The 26,102-nt window shown below is 39.8% G+C and overlaps 1 protein-coding gene and 1 long non-coding RNA gene across 2 annotated transcripts; both read right to left on the bottom strand.

The window, feature by feature from the left end:
- Positions 1–1,087: 1,087 nt before the first annotated feature.
- On the bottom strand, positions 1,088–25,696 carry LOC145459155 (paired box protein Pax-6-like). The gene is made up of 9 exons (XM_080337784.1): positions 24,851–25,696; positions 20,639–20,822; positions 19,327–19,507; positions 19,096–19,255; positions 12,825–12,947; positions 11,997–12,079; positions 11,003–11,195; positions 9,526–9,804; positions 1,088–1,951 (listed from the first exon to the last, which is right to left on the bottom strand). Exons 1-9 carry the CDS (start codon positions 24,957–24,959, stop codon positions 1,833–1,835), a joined length of 1,431 nt encoding a protein of 476 aa, XP_080193910.1. The 5' UTR covers positions 24,960–25,696; the 3' UTR covers positions 1,088–1,832.
- On the bottom strand, positions 2,577–5,317 carry LOC145459195 (uncharacterized). Its single transcript, XR_013921302.1, has 2 exons — positions 4,078–5,317; positions 2,577–3,728 (listed from the first exon to the last, which is right to left on the bottom strand). It is a non-coding gene; the product is annotated as an uncharacterized LOC145459195 (long non-coding RNA).
- Positions 25,697–26,102: the final 406 nt, after the last annotated feature.

Raw genomic sequence — 26,102 nt, 5'->3', positions numbered from 1 at the left:
TCTAGAAAAAGAGGACAAATTCCCTAAATACATTTGGGCGTCATCCGACGACAATTCAATTTTCAATTGGAAAAAGAGAAGAAATCCTCTTAAAAGAGGACGTATGGTAACCCTATCATATGGTCCTACTTGATACGATCACAAATCGCCGCCGCCGTACCAACCCGCTGATACAACAAGTTAGCGTGGGTTGTAGCTGGAATGAAAATCGGTGGGGGCGAGAAATATTTGCTACTAAGTTGGGCAATTGATACATTGTGACGTAACAAGCAAATGACGTCACACAAAAAATTGTTCTCTCATGAAGCGTTTTCGTCACAATCATTATATTGTCTAGCAATGTGTGTTCAAGGCTCAACTTCTTATAAGCAATATTATTGTAATCGACAGTACTCGTGATTACATTTCGATCAGGGTTGCCATATATTCACGGATCAAATTCCGGCCACTCTTGAGCGCCAATCTTTTATGGTCGCGACTCTATTTCCGATTTGAAAATGTTCCGTGGCCCAGCACCTTTGCCCAGACTTACTCGCGGCCGAATTTTGGAAGCGGATTTCATTCAACATCTTTGCGAACCTCGGAATAAAGGCAAAAGACCTCCAGGTTTAGTACCACTATCTTTGACTAATGCATCTAAATGGCCTCAACCGACTCTATGAATATACCGTTCTCCTATAATTGCAATTACAATTAGAATTATTTCAGTAAATGGTGGTTACTTTTATTGTTTTGATTGCATTTTTGTTAAGGAGGTGGTTCCCATATTCAAATCAATGAGTGTGACACTAGATCGCGCGCAGCGCGAAGAAAAATTTCAAGTGAAATATATCTGCCCCAAAATAATATCATTATGTTGATTTATGAAAAAATATCGATCCTAGTTTAAGCCATCAAAATTCCGGGCATTTAGGCATATTTTAGAATTTCCTCCCGAAAGCAGTTTGAACGGTTAAATTCCGGATGTATGACAACCCTAATTTAGATGTAACCGTAATCGCATGATTTGGAAGTAATCGTAATCGCGAACGATTACATTGATGAATAAGTAATCGTCCCATGTCTGATCTTAGGCACCAGTGATTACGCAGACCAGGCCAGTGACCAGTGAGTAATGACCATTGATAAAACGAACAACCAACGCACAGCGGACCTTCCATTGCAATCGTATGTCGTGCGATCTATACCCCGTATCCGAGACCGTACATCACTTCCTTCTCGCATGCCAGAAATACGATAGTCGTCGATAGTTCTTGACCGGTTTGCGTTTGAACTTGAACGTAGAACTCACAGAATATATAGCCTAACCTTCTGATGCGACCAGAACTTCTATCACCTCTCGTTGAGCTCGTCGTAGCCAGCAATGCGATAATTGAACTCAAGTCAACTGAATTATTATAAGCGCCACATTGCTTCATTTTCAACAATCAAAATCTTAAAAACGTCTGCTGGTAACGGGTCTATGGCGCCCCCACACGGTGTGCTATCGAATATCGGCTAAATAGAAATGGCGGGCATTTTTCCGCTGTTCGAAGACAAAGCATTTGCAATAGCATCGTCGTTCAACAAGTTGAGCTTTTAAATCATGACGATGCCTACAATATACTAGCACACCTATCATGAAACAATGCGTCAGCTCCAATAGTATCCCGAGTCTTTTACTGCCATTTTCTGTAATGCCAGCAAATACCGCCAAATATTGCGCAGGGCCGGATAAAGGCGCATTTTGAAACGCCGGTATCATTAATATTGCATATTAACTACCACCGCGAACTTAACATTCCGTTAGGAGCGATCCAATTTCCTATTTCAAGTTCAGCGACATTGTCTGTCTACTCCAACTGGTGATGGTTCTGATGCGGCCAGTACATGAAATGTTGCGATGACTCTTCAGGTTTTGAATGGAATTCTGGAACGTCTGTCGCATTCATCGCTACCGTCGTAGACACACCTACAAAACATATGCATACATGTATCTCATACATATACAGGTTACCCGCAATTGAACCAGGGTTGCCAGATTGCCCCTTTTTAGAGGCAATTAATTTGGCCCCTTGGCCATTTATTTTCAATATTTGGCCCTTTTTGGAAGCAGGTGAGATATACCATCCAACTAGCTATTCGGATAAATGTATCTCGCAAGTTGAGCTGACAAGGTTCATGCCAATGTCAACGATTCTAGTGGAAACACTGTGGTTCACAACGTGGGCGATATCGCCCCCCTGGTGGGCGATTTTGGGAAACAAGGGGCCGAAAATATCAATGGGGGCGACTGGGGGCGAAATGCTAGAACGTCCAGGGATATCAGGGATATATAGAACTCCGGGATGGCTGACTTCATTTTGGCCGTTACCTAAGTAGGTCCAGAAAGTTACCTGCAATCTGCCTCGAGATATCCACTTTTCTGCAAGCTAGCGATACAGCTGTTTCTAGAATAATGATCCTCACCCTTTTGCAGAATAGTTAGTGAGTAAGCTAGACATTCTTCCCATAGCACAGCCTTACTGCTGTATAGCCAACCTAGTAAAGTATGACACTGCTGTATAGCCAACCAAGTAAACTATGACAACTCTGAATTTCAGTAAATCATGAATGTGTTTAATTTCTACACATCATATAATCTGCATCAGGCCATAAATAACAGAGTGAATAACGAATAATATCAGCGTCTTCTACCTATTTACAAGCCATTGTCTGAAACCTTGCAGCTGGGAGGGGGGGGGCGGTAATAGGATTGATCAAATCAACCATTTCAATTAGCGTTAATCGACAATTACCATGAAGTATAGGGTTGCATTTAAAACAAACATGTTTAAAACCAGGCCCTTGTATAAAACATACTTTTTTTAAGCGATGACGTCAAGAATATTGGATTGAAATTGACAATTGAAAATATAGGGTAAAAATAGCTCCTTTGACGAAATATATGTGCTATTGCTGTTGAATCAACTATTTTGAGGGTTCCAGCCATTCCATATCGATATTAGTCGGCTATATCGGGTGGTAATCGTCCGTAGGCTCATACAACACATGTTTTGGAAAGTATTTACACAATTATGGCATAACTTTACAACTTGAAAAGAATTTTTTTCAAAAGGCCTTTGTTTAAAACACTGTTTAAAGCATGTTTTAAACATTGTGTTTCAAACACAGATTTTTTTAAATACACCCCCACCATGGAGCATTTACAATAATGAAAAGATAGCACGGCCTGTAAGGACTCGAAATTGTGATAGCAGCATAGTCATCTTCTATGTCACTCAATGAAAGTTGATCAAGAAATCAACACACCATTGATACTTCTCTTCAGGTTCAAATGCAGCCTGGGGGGTAGAAGTTTGGAACATATCATTATCAATTTGAGAAGCATTCGGTAGACCCAGTTGTTGAATTCAGCTGATATTTTGTTCACCGAGCAATAGATTCATGACCGCAGTGAAGAAATTACAACCATGGCTTAACGGTACATCACGAATGGGCGTCCTGAAGCATTTCATGCCATTTATCAGTTAAGAAATATTCAGTATCATTGTCTTGCAGATTTTCCAATAGAGCGATAGATGATTCCATGTCAAAAAAACATCTCGGTGAGGAGGCACGAGATCCAAATATTCAGATTGTGGCCATCTTTGCCCAGATTTCAATGGGATGTGCCCAGTATAATATATCAGGATATCCACTGTTGACGTGATGCAAATGCTGGAACATCGCGTTTGTTTTTATGGAATCTGCAACAAAAATGAACAAATGATGTATTTAGAGACACAAATTAACCTTAAGAATATATATATAGATGTATGCAGAGTTGTTCTATAGTGAAGAACTTCTACTTCATTGTAGTACTCAAGTAGGTGTTGCCTATTTTCGAAGATAAATCTTGTAAATTTGAAGCAGCTATCTCCAAACTCAAGTACCTTGCAGGCATTTCACTTTCTACAGCTACTTGAGGAAGTTTAAATACCAGTACGCCCGGGAATACAACTATTACTTGAGTAGCAACGCAGACTACTTTAACCACATCAGGATTAATGTAAATCGCTCATTTAATAACGTATTACTAGAATCAGCCCAACTTACCTTTGGCCGACCGAGGAGAGCTCCAATGCATTATTGCGACGATTTGACGAAACCTTGCAAATTGAAAGCAATCCTCAGAGTTTTCTCTTCCTTCGTCGTACAGGCCTATAGCCTATAGGCTATAAGTGTTTATTTGGTAAAGACAGGCCGTATCTCAGGGTCGTATCGTGTCCAGACGATTGTGTTGGCTTATCCATTCAAGGGAGTGGGCATCTTCATGGCTTCAGTAAGAGCAAATGGTCAACAAATGTTGTGGCCATATACTGTACTGGAAGTCAGCCATTGGCAGTTCACAACAGTGCATTTCTGTTGAAGTATAATTCCAGTACTGTAGCATTAAGGTGCCATTCATTAACAAACATATGCATGCCTTGTTTTATCAGACATGTAACTGATGAATAGTATCTGTAACAAGAGATTGGATTCAAAAGTTGTTATGGACACTTACAACTGCAACGACCTTGACGTGTTGTGTTTGTATTAGATTCAAATGTTTGGTTATCCTTAATTGAAATGCCTCTTGTGAATCTTGCACATCGGTTGTGTACTCAGTGGCTCCAATTCTTACTAATAATAATCAAGCAATGATCTGGAATACCGGTAAGCCTGCAATAGGCTACCAGCACTACCTGCATATTCACATATTAATCTATAGCACAAGATCTTAACTGACGAAGTCCCTCCTAACGGTCGCCTTCATAGCTCACACGGCACAGTGTAAATGTACACTTGTACTTGTACAATGTACAGCCTTGGAAGGTATGGTGACATACATTCGCATATCATACCGGTAAATGAAAAACATACCGCAAGGCGTAATCTAAATCATACTGCGGATATCAATGTGAACGTTAATTATTCTACATTTTGTTATTTTCTCACGATTATCAGCGCAGCAAAACATGTTGCATAAGATAGGCTACTACAGAAGCAGAGATATTCCGAAGCCGAGTAAATGACCTTACCGGTATACCGCTAAATTGCTGCTGAAGGAATAGGGCTAATACCGCAAAGTTTCCGACTACCTGAACATCTCATAACCTAGTTAACCTATAGCTTTATATAAGAACATAAACATGAACATCATATGCCCCTACCGCTCTCAAAAACTTGAAATTACACACAGATGAAGCGGCTGACTGGAACGCGCATCAAAACTGAATGCGTGAATCCGGACCTACTTAGGTAAAGCCGCGATGACGCAATTGACGCAGTCAGCCATCCCGGAGTTCTATATATCCCTGAGGGATATATATTTAATTAACACGGTCAAAAATGCATGTGAATACGGCTTATTCTGCATATATTACGCGAAAAAAAGGTCAACTCAATGGAAAAACGGTTTTCTGAGGACCTAACACCCCGGAAATTGGCGTATTTCCAATAAACTCCCCAGCGATCAGAGTTAGGTCAATAAATTTCCCTATTATACGTTCTCTTTTTTGGATTTTTCGGATGGAGGGCGAAATGTGTGTGGAGATTGACAAGGGGACGATGAGCCGAAAACGGTTGGGAAGTTAGCGGGGGATATAGCGTAGTGGTAACGATAAGCGCCCATCAATCTGACGGACCCAGTCCGATTCCCGTCGGAGGTTTATCTGGGCTCCTCTTCCCCCGCCGTTGCCGTTCTTACGGCGACAAAGAAGTCCAGAAAAAGACCCGACGAAAGAAAGCACTCACAAGGAACGGAATAAACTAGTAGAAAGCGTCACGGCTTCAAAAAGATCAACATCGAAAAGAACTGTGACATCGGGCACTCTAGGTCAAGGTGGATGTTGCAGTAAAGGGTCGCTACTGATGCGTGTCGTTTGACATCCTCCTATCTGTTCATGACATCGCATTGTGTCTTATCGCATTGTACATTGTGTGTAACTTGTTCAAATGAAAAATATAACCCAACGATATTATTATATTATATTATATTATAACCAGTAGAAGATGAAGATTTGGATTTGTTTTTGTAGAATGTAACCTGTGTTGGAATTGTAATACAGATTTGTGAACAGGTGGACGAAAAGGCATCGAATATGGCTGGAAGCTAAGTAGCAGAAAAATCTGAGGAAGAATAGCCTCAGTAGTTAATGATTGATAGAAATTTCAAGGAAAAAAACTTCAACATAACCGGAGAGTTTTTTGGTAAAAAACCTGACAATTAGGCATATAAGTTGAATAAGTTTCGAAAGTAAAGAATCTATTCTCTCAATTTTTAATTAAAATTCATAACATTTAATCATTCTCATATTATAGCACAAAAAGTTTTATTTTACGATTTTATATTCAGTTGGAAAAGACTTCAAATAATAGCAGTTATATTAGTTGGATCCGGTGTAGCTGTAGGTAATGGATTTGGTGTCCTACAACAGTATCAACAATATATAACTGGAATTCCAAGTGATTTACAGAAGGTCTATGGGTAATGTTGCAACGCTATTAACGTTATTGAACAATTTGGCCCTTTTTGGCCCCTTTTCCGGCGCTGTTAGGCCCTTTTTCTCAAAGATGTCTGGCAACCATGAATTGACCAACAACCTTCAAGCGACAACTGGTAAACTTATTGGAGGCGTGCCATGTAGGCTACGCACTGCACAATGTACCATGTACTGTACGTACATGCTCATTGCTCACATTGCTGCATCCTTAGCAAGTTCTTAAGGATAGAACATTTAGGCCTGCTTGGCGCAACAATATAGCAAAATGTCTGGTATGATAAGTAGGGCGATTAATTTTTTTACCTAGAAAAGAAAGATTTTGACCTAAAAAATCAAAATTTTGACATTATAATACTTAATTTTGACCAAATTTCGACCTCACGTATGTAAATAAGGTGTTTTCCCACAAAATCTTAGAATTGTACTACTTATTTTCATTTTTGGTTGGAACTGTCTGTCAATACGAAGTAGTTAGGCCTGTTGAGCTAACTTTTTTGACTAAAAAACTGACAAATTTTAAAATGACTGAAAAAGCTTTATTTTAACTAAATCTGGACATATGAAGAATTCCAGTAGTTACATGACGCATTATGGGAGAACTAGTTAAAATTTGTTGTAGTACAACGAAAGATATACTTTCCTACATTATCGGGTAGAAAGGGTATGTGAAGAGTCTGTCCTTATTAAGTAGCTCGTACAGAATGGAGGAAGAACGTTCAACAGTAGCAGTTGATGACTGGCAACACTGAAGTTGCGTGTACACTGTACAGTACACGGCTGGTGACACACCGAGTTGCTTTATTCTGACAATTTTGTCTACATCACAATTTTTCATCATGCGCTTGTTGCCCACGCAGACTGGTTTCAGTTAGAACAGGGGTGGGCAAACTTTTGGGCTCGCGGGCCGCATTCAACATCTAAATCTATTCGCGGGCCGCACTATATTCAATTGAGATTATTAGCCAAAAGGCAACATTGTTATTTAGTCATATAGCCAGGGTTTTCATACCGTCCTTATTTCTGAGATTTGTCCTTATTCTGAAGGGCCACGTCTTTGAAAACTCAACTGTCCTTATTTCTAAGAAATGACCTTGTTTCCGACTTGCGTCCTTATTTTGTCTTATTTTCAACAACTACAGAACTTCGATCATTTTCCTCTGGTGTCTGTTTTGCAATATCTGCAATTGTGACATTGACCTGGAGGCCATATGAAAAATACCGCTATTTCAACTTATATTGATACCATAAAACACAAGAAGTGTGTCAGCTGCTGCTGAGGATACCTGGGGCATTCCATGCTGACAAAAAACAGAAATCATTCTTCGCCAACGATTGCACATCGCAAATTCGCAATATTCCCCGATTATAACATCGCAAGGTGTTTGCTTCGGCCAGGACCAAGACTACAAGCTTTGTTACAGGAGAGAGGTCTTGCTCCATACACTCAAAAATGATTTTGCCTGAACTTGGTGTACTGTACAGCCTTTTCCCATATTGGTTGACTCCTCCAATCACGGCGAGGTGAAGAAGTTTGGTTTATCACCCTATGGGGGCCCATTACCATCGTATTGTTTTTTTTTAGGGAGGTGACGAAGTGCTGTTTCGGTCCTGAGTAAAGGTAAACGTAGACCTCAGCGGTCGTGAGTTCAAAGAAGCACTTTCTGATAACAAGGAGTTGCTGGAGCAGATTGTTTCTGGCGAAAGTATGGAAAATGATTTGCCACGCCTCGTATAAATACACAGTGTGTACGTGTACGAAAACGCTTTTAAATGCCCATCTAATTTTTCGACCGTCCTTATTTTTGGGTCCAGGTCGATGGCAACTCTGCATATAGCAGTGGTTCTCAAACTTTATTAGACACGTCGCCCTTATGGTAGTGAAAAATTTCGCGCCCCCTTATCATGATATCACAAAATATCCCAGAGAGAAATTAGAATGCTAGCAATCCCAACGGATAGTTCAATGGCAATGAAGGTTATGGCTGTAGACGGGAGAATAATTATCAAATAGGAAATTTGAACAATAGACAGAGCAATAACCATGAATTGGAGGCAAACCGCGCGGAGCGCGAAAAATTTTCAGTTAGCGCCCCGTTTCAGATGCTTCCACGCCCCCAGTTTGAGAACCACCCTCATATAGTGACAGAAGAAATATGGAGATAATACATAAGACAGTTTGCAAAGAAAAACACTCGTGGACCGAGTTATGTCATTACCGTTTTGAATTTCTGTGATGTTTAGCAATTGAAACCTTTTAAAATGTGTGGGTCTTGAGGTCGAGCTAACGCACCAGCAATGGAATAAAAATATACTGTACTCAGAATATGACTTATAACTATCATGGTGAAATATAGTGAGAAAAAGTTTAATCGGGTCAGTGCAGCAATTAGATTTCTACTGCGCATTTTTTAATATTTTGAATACGATTCTTGAGCCTTTCGTGGGCCGCACAAAACGGTGTCGCGGGCCGTAGTTTGCCCACCCCTGAGTTAGAATGTTGCGGTACATTGAGTATAACACCATGCCAACCTATTTGTTTTATTTCGCCGTTTATGATTCACAATGAGCAGACAACGGGCCGTCTACAACGGCAGCCCGATAAATTTGGCTACAAGCTGTAAAATATTAATGATAAGTTCAACCACAGTGCCAACATCTATGATACAAACGAAATGCTGGTTGCAAAAAAAATTGACTTTGTAAACAATTTTGACATTTTATTACCTAACGGTACAATTTTGACAAAATTTTGACTTTTTTGACATGTCACAAAAATCGCCCTAATGGTGAATGATGTCTTATTCCAGATAGTGTCGTAAATATTTATGCCTTTCACCCCGTCCTTAGAATCTCGGTTGCGTTAGGCTACGGATCCCCTGATTCTCTTTTGATTCCGGTATTCCGATGCTGACAGTAAAAAAAATTAGCGTGATACTCATAGTTCAATTCTCGTACATCCTAGCTATCTTCCGCAAAGCTGGATTATTTGTTGTATAAATATATATATAATTGAGCTCACCAATTAGGGCTTGTTGTTCGGGAACTGTCGGGAACTGCGTTGACAGATTACAGCTTGTTTCGCCGTTGTAATAATACCCATTTGAAAAGGATATGTTATCAAGCCGATTGGCTAGTCCCGATATATCAGAGTAGTTATTTTCGCAGGGTTGCATTCGCGGAGAATCGTAGCCAGAGCACGTCGGGTTCCCGGAGTAGTAAACGGTATCTAAGGAAATCTGGTTCTGATGTTGATGGTTGCAAGCGTATTGATAAGATTGCGTGTCGTAGTTGAGCGGTTCTAAAAATAAGTATCGACGATTAATCCCGTATATACATCCTGATTTGCAGACTCTGGTATACCAGTGGACGACAGGCAGAATAGACCTATTCTCAGAGCCATACATAGTCTATTAAACTATAGATAACTAACCTACGGATGTATATACGCAACACCCGTCGTCACGCTTGCTTCCTCAGAGGGAAATACTGCTCAGCAATCTGAACGCAGCATAATTGCTAATCCCATAGCTGACGACTCGAGCGCTCAAATTAAATAAGGTTGATCTTATCTGAAAGCTAATGTCGCGCCGATTCTGAAAATACACAATAAAACTTCACCAAGGCAATGGAACCACCCCGAAATAGTCTTTAAAATCTTAAAATTGGCATTATTCCAAACAATCGCAACGACGCAGCACAATTACCTTAACAATGGCCCTTGCGTGGATGCGATTGTTCAGAACAATGCCGATTTTCAGACTTTAAGATGTATTTCGAGGGGGGTTCCATTGCCCTGATCTGATTTTGAGGTATATTTTCGGAATCAGCGCGACAGTAGCTTTCAAATATGATCAACTGTATTTAATGTGAGCGCTCGAGTCGTCAGCTGTAGGATTGGCAATTGTGCTGCGTTCAGATTGCTGAGCAGTAATTTCCTGTGAGCAAGCAAGCGTGACGACGGGTGTTGCGCATCTATCCATAGGTTAGTTATCTATAATTAAATTATACTCCATCTAAGAAGGAATCGTAAATCAGAATATGACGTCATCATGATGGTGATGTACCAGAGATATAATGCACAGAGCGAGAAACCTTGACTGGATTTATACAATACAGTACAGTACACAACACACATTAAGCAAGCCTATGAATACTGAACAGGTCTTCGCCATCTACCCCAAATTTAATATCTTCAAAGTAGTGGAGCGGTCACCCGACTTACCCCACTGCGTTTGGAAACAAAACTATATCGTTAAATTTACCGCAGGGCAATATAAATTCAATTTGAATGCATAATTCTGCTCGATAGCGTGATTTTTAAGAGAGAGTGAATCAGGCACATCGCGACACCAAAACTCAACGATTGTATTATAGATAGTTGGCATTACACCATGATCAGATCAGAGATGCTTAGAACTAGTTCTAGATAAATAGATATCCCGATGGCGACTGCGTCAGTTTTAGTCGAGGCAGCCGCGTTTCATAAATGGGCCTACCTGTAGGGTGGTACGCGATCTGTCGATATGGTTGTTGATGAGAATAGCCCGATACCGTAGACATGCCGCAACTACCGCTATTCGGAGCCATTGCATAGTCCGCGGCATAACACGATGGCGAATTCGGTATATGTATTTTCCCAGTCGTTTTCTCTTCCCGTCTAACTTTTGCTCGACGGTTGGAAAACCAAACCTGTTATATGAAAATCTGCATCACATTTTGTTGCGGTTCAATCACATAGCTTTTCAAGTCTGCCATGGCAGTCAAAAGTCAGACTATAAATTTTAGTTTCGAATCATCGACAATCAGTAAGGATGCATCCCACAGAGATGATAGCAGATTTGAACTTGTAAATCCCGGATTTGAAAATTGATTTCAACCGGATTTGTATTTTCGATTTGAGTGCTAGCAAATTAGGACATTGACTTGAAAATGACATTTCTGACACCAGAGTTCTCATACCGAATTTGAGTCATGGACCATCTTTATTTAATTGGATTTAGCCATGATACAATATGAGGTCGAATAGGATTCGGAAATAAAGTCATTTCTGGTACATTCAATAAAAGTAGTACTAAAAGGTGCAGGATTAATGCTATCAACGCATAGTCCACGACACCTTGGAGCAGGGGTTCCTAACCTGGGGTCCATGTGCCGCTTGGGGGTCCGCAGACTAATATTAAGGGTACAAAACTACATTGTCCATATTTATAGTATCCTTTGACCCTTATCCTTATTTTCAGTGCTCACCACAGGCAACAATAGCCACACGAATACGAACACTAATAATTGTACTCCGTCTCCAACTGCGTAAGCTGTAAGTTAAAGTGATGACCATTTTCAGTCATCATGGTCCCGAATTTCGCCCGGTTACGGGTTCACGCACCCAGCTAAAAAATTAGAGGCCTGCGCTAAAAAAAAGTTTAAGAACTTCAGCCTGATGATATCATACTCTGAAATAAAATAAAATAAACAATAATAACATACGTTTACCTGTACCCGAGTTTCGGCTAAGTTAATTTCCCTTGCTATTTTTTCTCTTGTAAACACATCAGGATAATGAGTCTTTTCGAATTCTGCAATGCATGTACTATAATGTCGCATTGAAATCATAGCGCCAAAGATGGAATAGTATATAGTTCATGGCGCTACCTCTTCTTCGTATAGATATAGGAAGTGTGTCCATCAAAATGTTTTTTTTTTTAATAGTTACAGTCGTATACAATTGCTCAAATCACTGTGCTTTCGTTATTATATTCTCAAATCTTTTTTCTTTGGAAGTATATGCGTTTTATGTCCATTCGTGGGTTTGCCAAAGTTCATTGGTATTTCTTGATTCGAAATAAATTGATGACTAAAATGTGTTTTAGGCCCACTTTTCCCCACCTTCCCTTACTGTTAGCCTCCACCCAAAATAACGCCAACGTCGTAAAATACGGTGCACCTATAAACAGCAGCTATACGGTGGACCACACGAGTTGGATAACATCTTGAGCATAGGTCGCATTATTTTTCATTTTAAAATAACCACAAAAAGCATACCCAAAGAACACGATTGATGTAATATGATTCTCTCAAAAGAATGCCAGGGGCGCCTGGTAGATCAGCTGGGAGCGATAACTATTTCCGCATACACGAATTTCTAGTTATTTTTTGGTTATGTGCGACTATTCTACGCAATTCTAGTAAGAATTGAGCCGTTTTACAAGACTCTAAAATGCCGCAAGGATTCCCCCAGTCTCCATTACTGTGATGAACTAGTTTCCTAGCCCAATGCTTCTTTGACACAAACAATATCGCGGATAATCTCAAATATCTCACCTCGTTCAAGAGACTGGACTTGCTTTGTGGTGAAGGCGGTCCGGTTTCGTTGTAGTTTCCGCTTCAAGCTTAGCCTTTTCTCTTTCTCCGAGCTTGTCTCCGATTGTTTGTCTTTGGTCGGCTCTTTTGGATGAAGAAACGTTTACATCTTGACTTATCCGGTTTATCAGAGCCGAAGCAATAGCAGTTGCATTATACACTGGGCCAGTCGGAACCACTAACGGGTGCCTACAGCAAGCAGCGAAAATGAATGTTCGATGAGAATCATTATTGACGTAGAACTGCAGCTGGTCTATTAATCTGACTAACATTTAGTTCGCCCAAAAGAGTATTAAGCCACGGTCAATATTCAGCTGCTACAAGACCTCAATGACCGTGATCGGGATAGAATAAAACGAAAATATTACACATAATAAGAGCGCTACACAATATCAGTATTAAAATGTCATTTCTTACGGCCACAGCAATAGCCGAATATACCTCATGATATTCTCAAATAGACCCGTTGCATCATACTTCTGAGCAGGCGCAGTACCGGTGTACGACGATTTGATTCGACTAGCTTTTAACACTACACAACGATTATCTGTTGGCATAATATTTTGGCGTGTAAGGCCTTTCCACGCAACAAGCCTCCCATTTTAGGATTAAATCACATTTTCTAGTGTGCGGATCTTGTAAACTACACGATTCGTGTGAACAAACGCTCAGAATGGACCGACAGCGACCGTATTATCCGAGGGGGAAACCTGACATTTTGATTCGCAATTGCTGCTGTGATATTACGGCAATAATGTCCGCTATATAGCCTTTACAGCATTGAATCTTCTGGAACTGATGCAGATCGCATTCTTAACATTTTCTCTGACCACTTGTCTCAGCGTGCCTAAATCAGTAGGCCTATATTGCTAGGTTCATGCTTCATATACGCCGCACACAAACTAGGATGTACAAAGGCGTGGTTTTGCACCGAGTGGATGCTCCCTGAAGGCAGCATGTTTTGCTTTTCCCGTATATTACTAATCCCTCAAACAAATCGAAGTGAGATAATCTCGATAAAGTTACCTCCTGCAATACTATTTCATCTTAATTGAAGATGAATTGAAATTCGAACTTCGATCTCATCGCCATCGAGCGTGATTACAAGGTTTAGGCCCGCCACTTGTAGAAAGGTATCATATGAGTTAATGAACCATTTTGTTTCAAATCAATCGGTGAAATGTTATTAAACTGGGACACGCGTACGCCTTATAGGGGTGCGTGAACTAGTTTTAAGGGTCCATTAAATATCAATGATTAGGGGTGTGCGAACTAGTTTTAAGGGTCCATGAAATACTAATGATTATTTTGGTGTTTTTATGGAAATCTCAATAAAATTTTGTCACAATGTAGATGATAAGGTGATCGAAATTAATGCTGATGATTTCTCGTTTGGTGCTTCCAAATATCATTGCATTCAGTTGTTATCTAGATCAATTCTATATTATGTAGGATTACCCTGCCACATGACCTCCTTTAGGAGGATTTGTCCTCCTTATTCGGGATATCGAAAATGTCCTCCTTAATGAAAATTCGTCCTCCTGTACAGCTTTGACAGCTAGGCTAATGGACAGGGTCAACTGAAAATCACCATAAATGACGCGAAATACGTTGTTGTTTGTGGTGTTTGTCGACTACTATGGTCATTTACAACAGGTCAATTTACTTCATTTTTTCCATAGCTGTCGACTTGTAGCACTTCTAGGCTTTTTATAAGACGCCGCTTACACGGATGAGATGGCGAAAGACGTAATGCGGACGTTCGAGTGGGTCATTCGGGAGTCGAGTCGGAGTGTGGCCTTGTTTCTAGTCAACACCAGAGAAGTATCGAAGAACTATTTCAGTTGCAGCTAGGCTAGATGATAGCTATACGCTAACTTCCTCATCTTATTTAGTAACTATGGCCGAAAAACACCTCAATATCTGTAATGTGCTATAACTGGCATAATTTTCCCTGTGGCCGCATTTCAGGAACATATTTGAATACCGGATAATGCAATAGTAATATAACCCAAACAGAGTGAATCTCGACCCGACTCGAAGTAAAATACTCGAATGGAAAAAGAATCACCATGATATATGCTTTACCACTGTCGTCATATAAATTCCATGACTGCGTATCTATATAGATTTAGAAGCATCAAGGAAGTATATGCGAAAGTAGGACCTATTTGAAATTACAACAATGAAATAAAATAGCTGAATGCAGAATATTCACTTTCACGTGATATCATTGAATAGAGTAAATTTTGCAGCATGACATGACGTGACAATCAGTATTTGACACATAGGCCTCGAAATATCGCAATTAGTCGGAAGCCACAAACAACGCGCTTTTATCCACCAGGCAGGGGTTTGTCATGTCGAGCGGCAATATATTTATTTTTAGCTTCGATTTTCCATCGAATATCCTCCGACACTAAAAGTGGATAGGAGATCGGATAAACGCGCCAGTCCCCCCTGGGGACGGGGCTTTGGGATGTTATTATAGTTGTTCTGAAAGATTTACAACATTTAAAAATTGGCAACGCCTGGCGTCAAATTTTCTTCTGTTGGGTTGTATTCAGCGTTGCACCGCCGGTGAAGTTTTGGCGGCGTTCCTGACAATTATTGATATCATATTGTAGAGCAGAAGTCAAAATACGAGAGAGGCACAGGGTAGGGTAATTTACGGGATAGATATTGTATGGATATCATTAATTACGCACGCAACAAAATTGAAAATTGACGGGTAGGCTATACGAGCGTATATATTCAGAACACAAAAATGTTTTTTCGGGACTATGATTTATCACTCGTTTTGCTTCCTCGTAGCTTACAAAGTACTGCTTCTTTATTTCGGTTCGGAGGTTTTTCTACAGTTCAAACGACATCATTGTCATCGTGTATACTAAATCCTATCAGCGCAACATGCAGAGTGTGGAGTGTATTTATAGTTACATGACCTGTGCTCCATTGCTGTAGTTTACGACACCCCTGGGTTGCATTCAAGAAAATTATTTTAAAACAAACTTGTTTAAAGCAAGGCCCTGGTTTGAAACGTTTTTTATTGTTTCATTTGTTTTATCCATGACGCCACGAATCGTTCATTGTGACGTCACATTAGATTGACATTGACTGGCGATAGGGCGTGGTGAGGACTTTGGGATTTGCTGCGTGTAGGTATTTGCCAGATAAGACTCGCCGCTAATGTTGAGATTATCGCATGCAGGTGTGGACGTTCTCATCTATATTTCTACTTCCAAACGTATTGACGAGTAAGAAGGATCGACTGGCGAGTCTAATAGCACATCTGCGAAGTCTATTTTTGATCGATAGTGTCAAACGCCAGGATATCCTCCACGAACCCGTTTTATTTATCTCTACATAATAGAGATTAATCTAAATAAGATTATACATTGATATCATATCGACCCGATCGGCAAAGTACATGAATCTTGTACATATGTTTAGATTTTCACAGTATTAAACATTTATCGATAGGTTCAATTCAATACCAATTTATACATAACATGATTGCACCGCAGCGTCGCCAGGAGACAGCAAACTAAGGGGACTAATGAAAATTCGGGGAATAGAATGTTCATTAATCAGTAGATTTGAATATAATACGGGTACAGCACAGAGTTAAATAAAGAACTACAGCTAACAATCATGGCTATCCTTATTGCTGCATCGATTTATTCAAAAGTTGATTAAGTTTGTTCTGTCGATATATAAAAAGCTTGAAAATCTGCGACATAACATCTAAGTATAAAGCCAACTAAACTCTTCCAGCTGTAGCAATTGTGACGTTACATTATCATTATGATGACCTCGTGATGAGATTGACCCTATAAATATTTTTTGTACAACGAGCCTGGCCCTTTGTATATTTACAAAATATTTCAAGTATTCGGAACTTGTTCAACGCAACATCGTCACATCTGAAGATACCTGATTTAATATTCCGATAATCTGTTAATTCCAAGCGTGGCACCGCGTTTCTCAAATATTTCTGCGAGGCGCGTGCTGTCCACTGTCCAGTGTCCAATATTCACCTCGGCAGTACGCCCGAAAGCTGCCGTGGACACCAACTCAACAATCGTGCCTATTATCATTCGTTACATCCGTTACATACACATATGTAGTCAGGGAGAGATCGCTCAATTCAGGATTATGAATCGAATACATAAGTTTAGACTAAAACGCCTTTATCGTATAGGCCCCTGTCCGTAGTAAAGTTGATTTAAAACTATCTTGTAACGTATTACAGACCGTGGTGCAAAATACATGATTGGCATGAAACATCACTATGTTACAGAAATAATATTGTATCGTATACGGCACTATAATTTTAGGCCTTTATGCTTCAAAAATATATTCCCATCCCGCAACCTATTACAGTTGTTGATTTCTATTCAATTTCCTGATTTATGAGAGAAAACAACTGCAATATCACACGGCAATTGGCATATTCAATAGCACAATAGCCTGCCATTGCTATAAATAACTACATCTGTGATGTCATCATAGGGATTGTCAATATCGCGTACCTGAGTGGTTCGATTCCTAGTCGAATTTCAAGATTCGTGTATCCCACATTATGGCGTCATAATCGTAATTAAGACTGGAAACCTCAAATAAGTACCTTTTGTGACCGCAAAGAATATAATGCCTGTCGCAGTTGTCGCACGTTATTGGAAATAACTTGCTCCTTATCTACATGGCTATTTCATAGCGCGTTGTTAGTAAGGTTGCATTTAAAACAAAAATAAATGAAAATCAAACATGGTTAAAACAAGGCCCTTGTTTAAAACATGTTTTTATTCTTATTTTCAAGCCATGACATCACGAATATTCAATTGTTACGTCATAGTGGATTGACAATTGAAGATATAGGGTAAATATAGCCCCTTTAACGAAATATCTACGTACTATAGCTGTTCACCGACTATTTTGGGGGTTCCAACCATATCATATCGTATACTTCGGCTATATATCGGGTGGTAATTGTACGCGTACGCTCATACAACACATTTTTGGGAAAGTATTTACACAATTATGGCATAGTATAGTATACATAGCAATATTTCTCTTTGATAAGCATAAACTACGATACTTTCAACAACTAATGAAGATGAAATTAGAGATGCCGTGAAGGCGTTATTTAACCAAACGACTATGTGCCGCGTCACTCTATATTTTAATTTGGATTTTAGACTTGGATAGCAGAGATGAGCATGGATTAGGATTAGGTTTTGAAAAAACAGGATTTGTGAAATTTTGTCGGATTTGGATTGGATTTGGATTAGATATTTTTTTCAGAACGGATTAGGATTTGGATTGGATTTACCTATTTTCTGGGAGATTGAAATGTCGTGTGGCGAATGGCGAAAACCTTTATTCAGATCATTTAATAATTGTACTTATGGTTACTAAGTTATCTTGAATCAAGTGAATCGTTGGTTGTGAAAGAAAATTTTCGAATCCCTCCATTGCATAAATTAGTATTTTTTCTTAATTTCCAGTTGGAATCGGATTAGGATTGGACATGGACTTGAATATGAAAATGTTATGGATTAGGATTTGGATTTGGATTTGAAGGTTCGGATTTGGACTGGATTAGGACATAGAAATTTCAAATCCGCTCATCTCTGTTGGATAGGTCATTTTACAGTCATAAGCACACGCGTGTATAAACAGCGCTCACGGACGAAAGTGGCCCGTGCTACAAGTCGGTAAAACAGTAATCATAATAACATAAGAAATATCGACCATAGTAGTTGAAACATCAAAACAACAACAACAACAAAAGCAAAAACAATTTTGAACATGCGAGAAATGTGATTCGTTCGTTGACCGAATTCTAATTCGCATCAAGAGCGAAAATATGGACGTGGTCAGAGTATCTTGTTTAAGGTATCTATGGTGTTTGTCGACTACTATATGGTCATCTACACCAGGTCAATTTTCTACATTTTTTTATTCCGTAGCTGCCGACTTGTAGCACGGCCCCCTTCAAGGCTTTTTATAAGACACCGCTTACGCGGATGAGATGTCGAGGAGGAGCCTAGATAAACCTCCAACACTTAGATAGGAGTTCTGGAGTCAACCTCGGTCGGACTCGAACCCGTAACCCATTGGTTTTGCGGCTGTGGATTTTACCACTACGCTACCCCGCCTTGGTCAGTGTATTCATGCGTAGGTATAGAAATAAATATGAAACGGTCGCGAATATAACGAGGATCACCTGACTTAAAATCGTTTCTCGTTCGCTCTTCGCTCTTGCCGTTTCGCATCCAGCTCGAGTGACTCCACTGGTTTCCAAAGTGTTTGTGTTCGGAGGCACCGAGCTCGTTCGTAAATCTTCCGTTCACTGCGTTCCGAAGTACCCGGTTTATTGATGACACCTGAACAAAATGGTGGCTCGGAGTCAATGTACGTCAGAGCATCGTTAATTCTGCACAAAATTTCTACTCACGCTAGGAACGTTTTCCAAAGTACACACATTGTCTTGCAAGAGGCGATCTCTTATTTCCCATGCAAACATTTCTGGATGCTTTTGTTTATATTTAGCAATCGAAGATACGACCGCTGGAGTCGCCACTCGTGGTTTGCTTCCGCCGATGGCGCGGGGTTCAATGGTACCTGTTTCGTAGTACCTGGATGCGTAGGAAGGGTAGCCATAATCGGAGATGATGGAACATGATAAGGTATATCGTCTCTACATAGCATAAGAAATTTGTGGTAACTTATTGACAAATCAGATACCGCGGTTATATCTTTTTTCAAACCTATGATTCGGAATGAACAAAATCAAATGTACCTCAGTCGAAAACTCGAGTATCACTCATTATGACATCAGAGCGGTATGAAAGGCGTGGAAAGTTCAAACATGTACCTTTTATGCGACCACAAAGAATTTAATGCCAAATCTCACTCACAATAAAGATAATTTGGGATTTTAGCCCTGTTTATACCTGATGGGTAGGCAATACGGCCTGCGGCGAGCTTTTAACCATTCATCTTAATAATATAATTCCTGTTTTTACGTTACGTTTTTAAGTTATGACTTATGAGGTTATGTTGATACAAATTATTCTTTTAAACCAGAATTACTAAGCATATACATTGAGAAAAATCACAGATATTCGTTCTTGATGGGGAGGTGCTGCGCAGTGATCAGCGGATAGTGCTTTTCGAGACTCCGAATCCCTCCGACAACTTTAGTGTCTGAGGAAAACTCCCTCCGACTCCGAAGACCTCAGCCCCAGACTCCGAGATACTCCGATGAATCTCGTCAAGTATCCGAAACAGCGGCAAGCATGCTACACTTGGTAATGTGTTTTACCAAATTAATCTGATAATATGGTTGGCCTCATAGTATTGTCTACTCTCCAGTCCCCGATTGCAGTGCAGATGGCTGATTTTTATGCACTTGGCAATATTTTTTGCATGTTACCCGTCATATTACAACTGTACAAGGTGTAAACTGTCTGTGTTTTGGTTTGTAATGATAATCAAGAGTGTATTCTGGTCAGAGCTATCCAAAGATATCGGAGACAAAAGTTACAATACTCCGAAATTCTCCGAAAAAATATCTGTAGTAAACTCCGACTCCGTTCCGACTGACACAAAATCGGCAAAACTCCGCTCCGAATCCACTCCGACTCCGCTCCGATGCTCATCACTGGTGCTGCGACAATCGCAGTTTTGCTGTGGCAGCCGTGACAGAAATGCGACATACAATGGTCGAAAAATCATATGGCCCAGCAGTAAAAGCAAGCACCTACCTTGCTAAAATTTTACTAACGCATCCGTTTGACACTTGTAGCAGTCTCGAAATGTCACAAGGTCTGTGACCTTCATGAGCCAGTTTTACGATCCTCTGTCTCGTATCGCCAGGAAGAGGTCTCCCGTTCACAAATGCACCGCCGAGTTGGTTCACGCCGCTGTGTCCGGTAGCTTCGCACGACTCTATCAAGTTACAAACGTTTATTGACGGTGCATAATTTACAAACTTGCACCTTGACGTCAAGGGTTGTGAGAATCTTGAACGCGTCGAAGTTGTCCAGTGACCCACGCGGTGCTTTAGTTGACTTATTTACGGAGTTCTAAGAAATGGTTGCTATAGTTTGTTAGGCGATTACAGCGCAAGTGGTTTTGTTCGTCAGTAGCCAAATATTCTTTCTATCATCTAATAGGAGGTGGGCATTACAATACAAAATTTACACAAGCATATAGTTTTGTAGTGAAGTTATGATGGTAGATGTGTTTCGGTATGGACGATTTTTCAACCGATGAATCAAAACATCTGTGGAAAGTGCTGGTGGTGATTTCTCTAATTGCACCATCTTGAGAGGCATGACAGAAAATGAGCCACGCTTCGGAGTTCGACAAGCTTGAAAATTAGATAGCAGTTATTATTGTAAATAATGAAACAGGTAAAGTCGGTCACAAATGTAGGATTTTTCCGCAGTTTATATATAAAGGTTGCTTCGAAGTCAGCCGCGTGATTGCCGATTTCCTTTCCGCACTTTTTAACATGAATAATATTCGGCAACACATTATAGGATAACATTCTGTCAGTTTGTTTTGCCGCGGAGGTAATTCTTCAAAAAATCTGACTCGTGACATATAAATAAACTCAGTCCCACCCACACTATCCGCTGGATAGAAAGATTAGTTTTTACCGACGGAGATTTACGAGAAATAATTCGGGAGGCGAATTAATTTTAATCCCGCATATATCAATTGTCACCCACAGTGAACTCATAATGGGAACATAAGTATTTTGCGTCACTCCGAGCCGAATCCCGCGATAGGACGGATAATCAATTCGATGTCCCCGAGACTGCTGATGAGAAATCTGCCGCCGATGAAAAGCATTACAGTGCGCGTGTTTTGCCAATTGTTTCGCACAGGTCGTGATAGTTAATTTCATTTTATTCAAGTTATTCCCATGAGAAGGCGCCCTAAAAGCAACGAGTCTGTACTTTGTCGATAATGATGCAACAAAATATACATCGTAACAAAACGTTGGATTTTACGAATACACACTCTCTTACGATGATCCATCTGTATTGATCACGACTCGCTGTGTCAAAGAACAACCGTGGCAATTGTCTCCGGCTATTATGCTGCATGACCACAACACGCACACACCAAACAACAAATTGACTTATAGAAGGCGCCTTTCTAACAGCAATAACGGATAAAATGATCATGAAATACAGACAGAATTGTCGCGAAGTAGTAAGTATAACAATTGTAAATATTATATCCAACTCAAATTTGCAACCTGTATCTGGTGGTAAAAGAGGCAGTGTTCTACTCTGGCACTACGGTGGATCATTCTCGTGCCAATCGCAAAGTCCATGTCTCAGTATGAAAATCCATGAAGCTCAACGTACAACAAAAGAACAAAGATGGCAAATGCAGTGTCCGTCTTATAGGACACACAAACAAATGTTACTGACGCCGTGTTCAATAAAATTGAATTACATACTCACTTTGCTTTTGCAGTTAATTAATTAGTAGGCTACACTCGATATGGATTGATGTGGTGTGGTGCATATGTGGTTTTATGAGCCAAGTAAGCTCTGCAAGCGCACTGGCCGCCCGCAATGCAATAGAGCTAAGATCTTAATACTTTCTCACGTATCTTAAAGAAAAAGTGTAATGCGAATTTTAAATGCAAATCCTATTACATGGTGGCCATAATTGATGATACAGTACAGAATTGCTTAGAGCGAAACACTCTGGTAACGGTGTATTACCACATGTAACAGAATGTATCGAAAACCGTAGCGAAGTTGCATTGAAGTACAAATGACCTAACAAGCAAATTGAAATTGATCAGTATCCTGTCTGAAAACCCCATAGGGATTTTATGAACAGACTCGGCTATGGCTGATTAGTAATTTATTCTTACTATCATTCGAAGAATAAGCGACAAAGCACAAGTATTGTAAATCATTATCGCGGGTTCAATCTCCGACGCAAATTGCTTGGCAATTGTTGCTTTATTGCAGGGGATCAATTACATCAAAGCTTGTCAATTAGCTTGACGGCATATAGACCTCAAAAAGCTTGTAATATATGTAGATTGTAGAGACGCCATTTCTTATTGCAGTTGGGCTTTGGACTCACCCTTATTTTGAGTCTATATATCCGACATGTATTTGGAAAACTAAAACAATTCTCAGTAATACGTAAAGTCTCCTTCATTATTCAAATTCCATTTCGATAGGTATATGCTACCTATATTCGTTATTTTAAAAAACACATATCAATCGATGAAATATATATTTAGGGGAGATGTGGTACCGATGGATCACTGGGACCGAAAATACTTTGAAAATTCTCTATGATAATTCCATGATTACACTCCGTGAACTTGTCTACAATTGCATGCTGGCAACATCTTTCCTCACATACAAAAAAATTTGACGTGCGCGAACTATGGGGTCTCTCACAGATGTTTTTTGTTTTGGGGGGTGTAAAGTAAATTTAGATCGACATATACATTTTTCTTTGTAACCTTCAACACGAACAAACCAGCAATCATTTTTATTGTGAAGTCTAGGGCTTGTATCAGGCTATATAATGGAACCTATTATTTTTTTCAATACTTTCCTTTAATGGATTTTTTTTCGATTCATGTACAAAATTAGTAGGGTGGGGACCGATGATACAATAGCCTAATCAAGCAAAATAAACAAGCATACTAATCATGAAACAAATGAAACATGACTACGTACAGAAAATCTTTATGTAATAATTGCATATGATGTTTTATCGCTATAACGAGGTCTTTGAAAGTCACACTGTCGATTTTCACGCAATATGTATGTACCCTCAAATTTATAAGTCCAAGCCTAAATCGAAACGTGATTTTATGACAACATTTGAGTCAATATTTAATCTATTATTTGACGGTTGCGACCGAAACTTCTTCTTTGGCTTGCTGTAGCTTAGATTATAATACTGAGCAAGAAAAGTTGTTACATCTGAGTTTTTTAGGGTATATGTGTCATAGGTCCCCGGGTCGTGTGCCAGTGGACCCACCGGGTGGGGACCGATGACACGTTCGAGCAACAAATTTTAAACGTCCATAAATATTTTTTGAAAAGACGTATATTCATGTATATATGCGCGATAGGTGGAGCTTGTATCAAAGTGCTGAGCCAGCAAAAGATTTGATGTTTTCGGCTGAACATTTTGGGGCCAGCGATCATTTTCTAATTTTTGATCCATCGGTACCACATCTCCCCTACTTGAGATTCTAATTCATTGATAGTCGACGGTTAAATGTAATACGACCAGAATACTAGATATATTCAAGAGGTTCTGAAAATCAGAATATAAATCGTCTGTTCGGCACTGGTTAGCGTCTGCCATGTCTGCGTTGGTCTATTCTATGACGATCGCATACGCAATGGTTAAGTATTTGAAACTTGACAATATATATAAATGGTAAATCCGTATAATGTTGAAATGGAACACATATAAGCAAAATTTCACGCCATTTCCCTTGAGCAAAATAGGTTATTGCATAGATATCAAATGTTTCGTAGCAGTCTTATAGATTGCATGGTACATTTGTACAATGTACATAGGAAAATTACAGCTGCTACGGTATGGCCGTTTTAAAGTGCCACCAAATGATAATGTACTATCTCTGTTGTAAAACATATGCTAATATAGTAGCGTATACAGAGTCCTGTCAATGTTCAAAACATTATAATATATATAATAATGCATTAAATAATAGAGATTAGCCTGGGTGAGCATATTATCGCGCCTAAGAATTATCTGGTAAGTGCTCAGTTTGGTCTTAACTCCCGCGGCGTTACATTTGTAATCCGTTTTTGCACAACATGATAATATATTGGACTATAGTTCAGACAGGACGATATAATAGTTAATTACGATAAACTAAATATAGCATCGTCCATGAACATACGAATACCATGACAAATAATAGGAAACAAATGGCTCACCTTTGTTTGAGATACCGTATAAGGCAACTGCAGATGAATACGGAACTTGGTACGATGAAATGTGAGGTGGCATAACAGACTCTTGATTGTATCCTTGATGAGTAGCCATGCAATTATATATTACCTAATATCTGCCTAATGCTCGTATATACGAATTCCGTGATTTTCTTGTTGTCCATGTCACAACTGAAACAAAATGTGCTGCATCAACGTTTCGTGACCCGGCATCGACGACGAAGTCAGACTGCTGCTTCTTGCTAGCACCGACCCGTCGATGAAAATCTCGGCGACAAAATGGCGGAACTGTCGGATGATGTATAAGCAACATAGGCAATAGGCGTAGGCCTATTCTGTCACTTCATGCTCCGTGCGCACCTAAGCCCCGCATCTGTATATGGCATTTTCTCCTCGATTTCCTCGTGCCAGCCAACATTATAAGCAATATTTTACAGATCAACTGTGCTGTACCAGCGTAATGTTTACTCCATGTTATACGCGTATTAACTACAATATGCTAACACCAACGTGGTCCAGCCGTTTTAATTGGTAGCAATATTTTTAGCATTCTTGATCTCATGTATCTACACTCTACTGCTTTCTTCGTCCTTTTCACGTCCTGTAATACTTTCCTCTAGCCTCCATTTTGGCTGCTATTGCTACGTAGGCCTATAACCGTATTGAAGCCACCGCTTTATCTTCGTTTTTTTAATTATTACACCGTAATTATAAGTGACAAAACTGCTATATAGCCTAGGCCTCATATCTAATACGATATTAGCAAATATTGTCCCGAATATTTATCTATTTTTCGCCGCTCAGCGAATTCCTGCTACGAACTGAAAAGGCTACGAGAGAATACTCGCGCATAAGTCTTCCAATCCGATGTACCATAAAACGATTAATATCCCGGATTATTGGGCGATTTGATGTGCCGGCTGTACTATGACACTGCGCAATGCGCATGTTAAAATATATACCCTGCAGTTCAGAGTCAACCATGGCTTACAGCACTATGTGTACTTGGGCAGTAGCAGTAGCTGGAACAAACTCACTCGAATGCCCCACAAAAACTACTGTGCTGCAGAATGACGTGTCTAGCCAGTGTATTGTCTCACACTATGCGAAAAAATCGAAGGCATTCATGACCGCAGCATTTTACATATTAATTGTGGGAAATATTCTGTCTGGGCGCGAGTGCATTTTCCCGCTTTGCAGTGAGGATGTGAGAATGCGGTCACGGTGAGGACATCTA

The sequence above is a fragment of the Botryllus schlosseri genome, chromosome 16, assembly GCF_051294905.1.
Source record: "Botryllus schlosseri isolate E-star chromosome 16, Bs_hap1, whole genome shotgun sequence".
In the NCBI taxonomy this organism is placed as follows: Eukaryota; Metazoa; Chordata; class Ascidiacea; order Stolidobranchia; family Styelidae; genus Botryllus; species Botryllus schlosseri.
The sequence above is the reverse complement of the archived record's forward strand: the minus strand, read 5'-3'. Positions and strand labels throughout refer to the sequence as shown.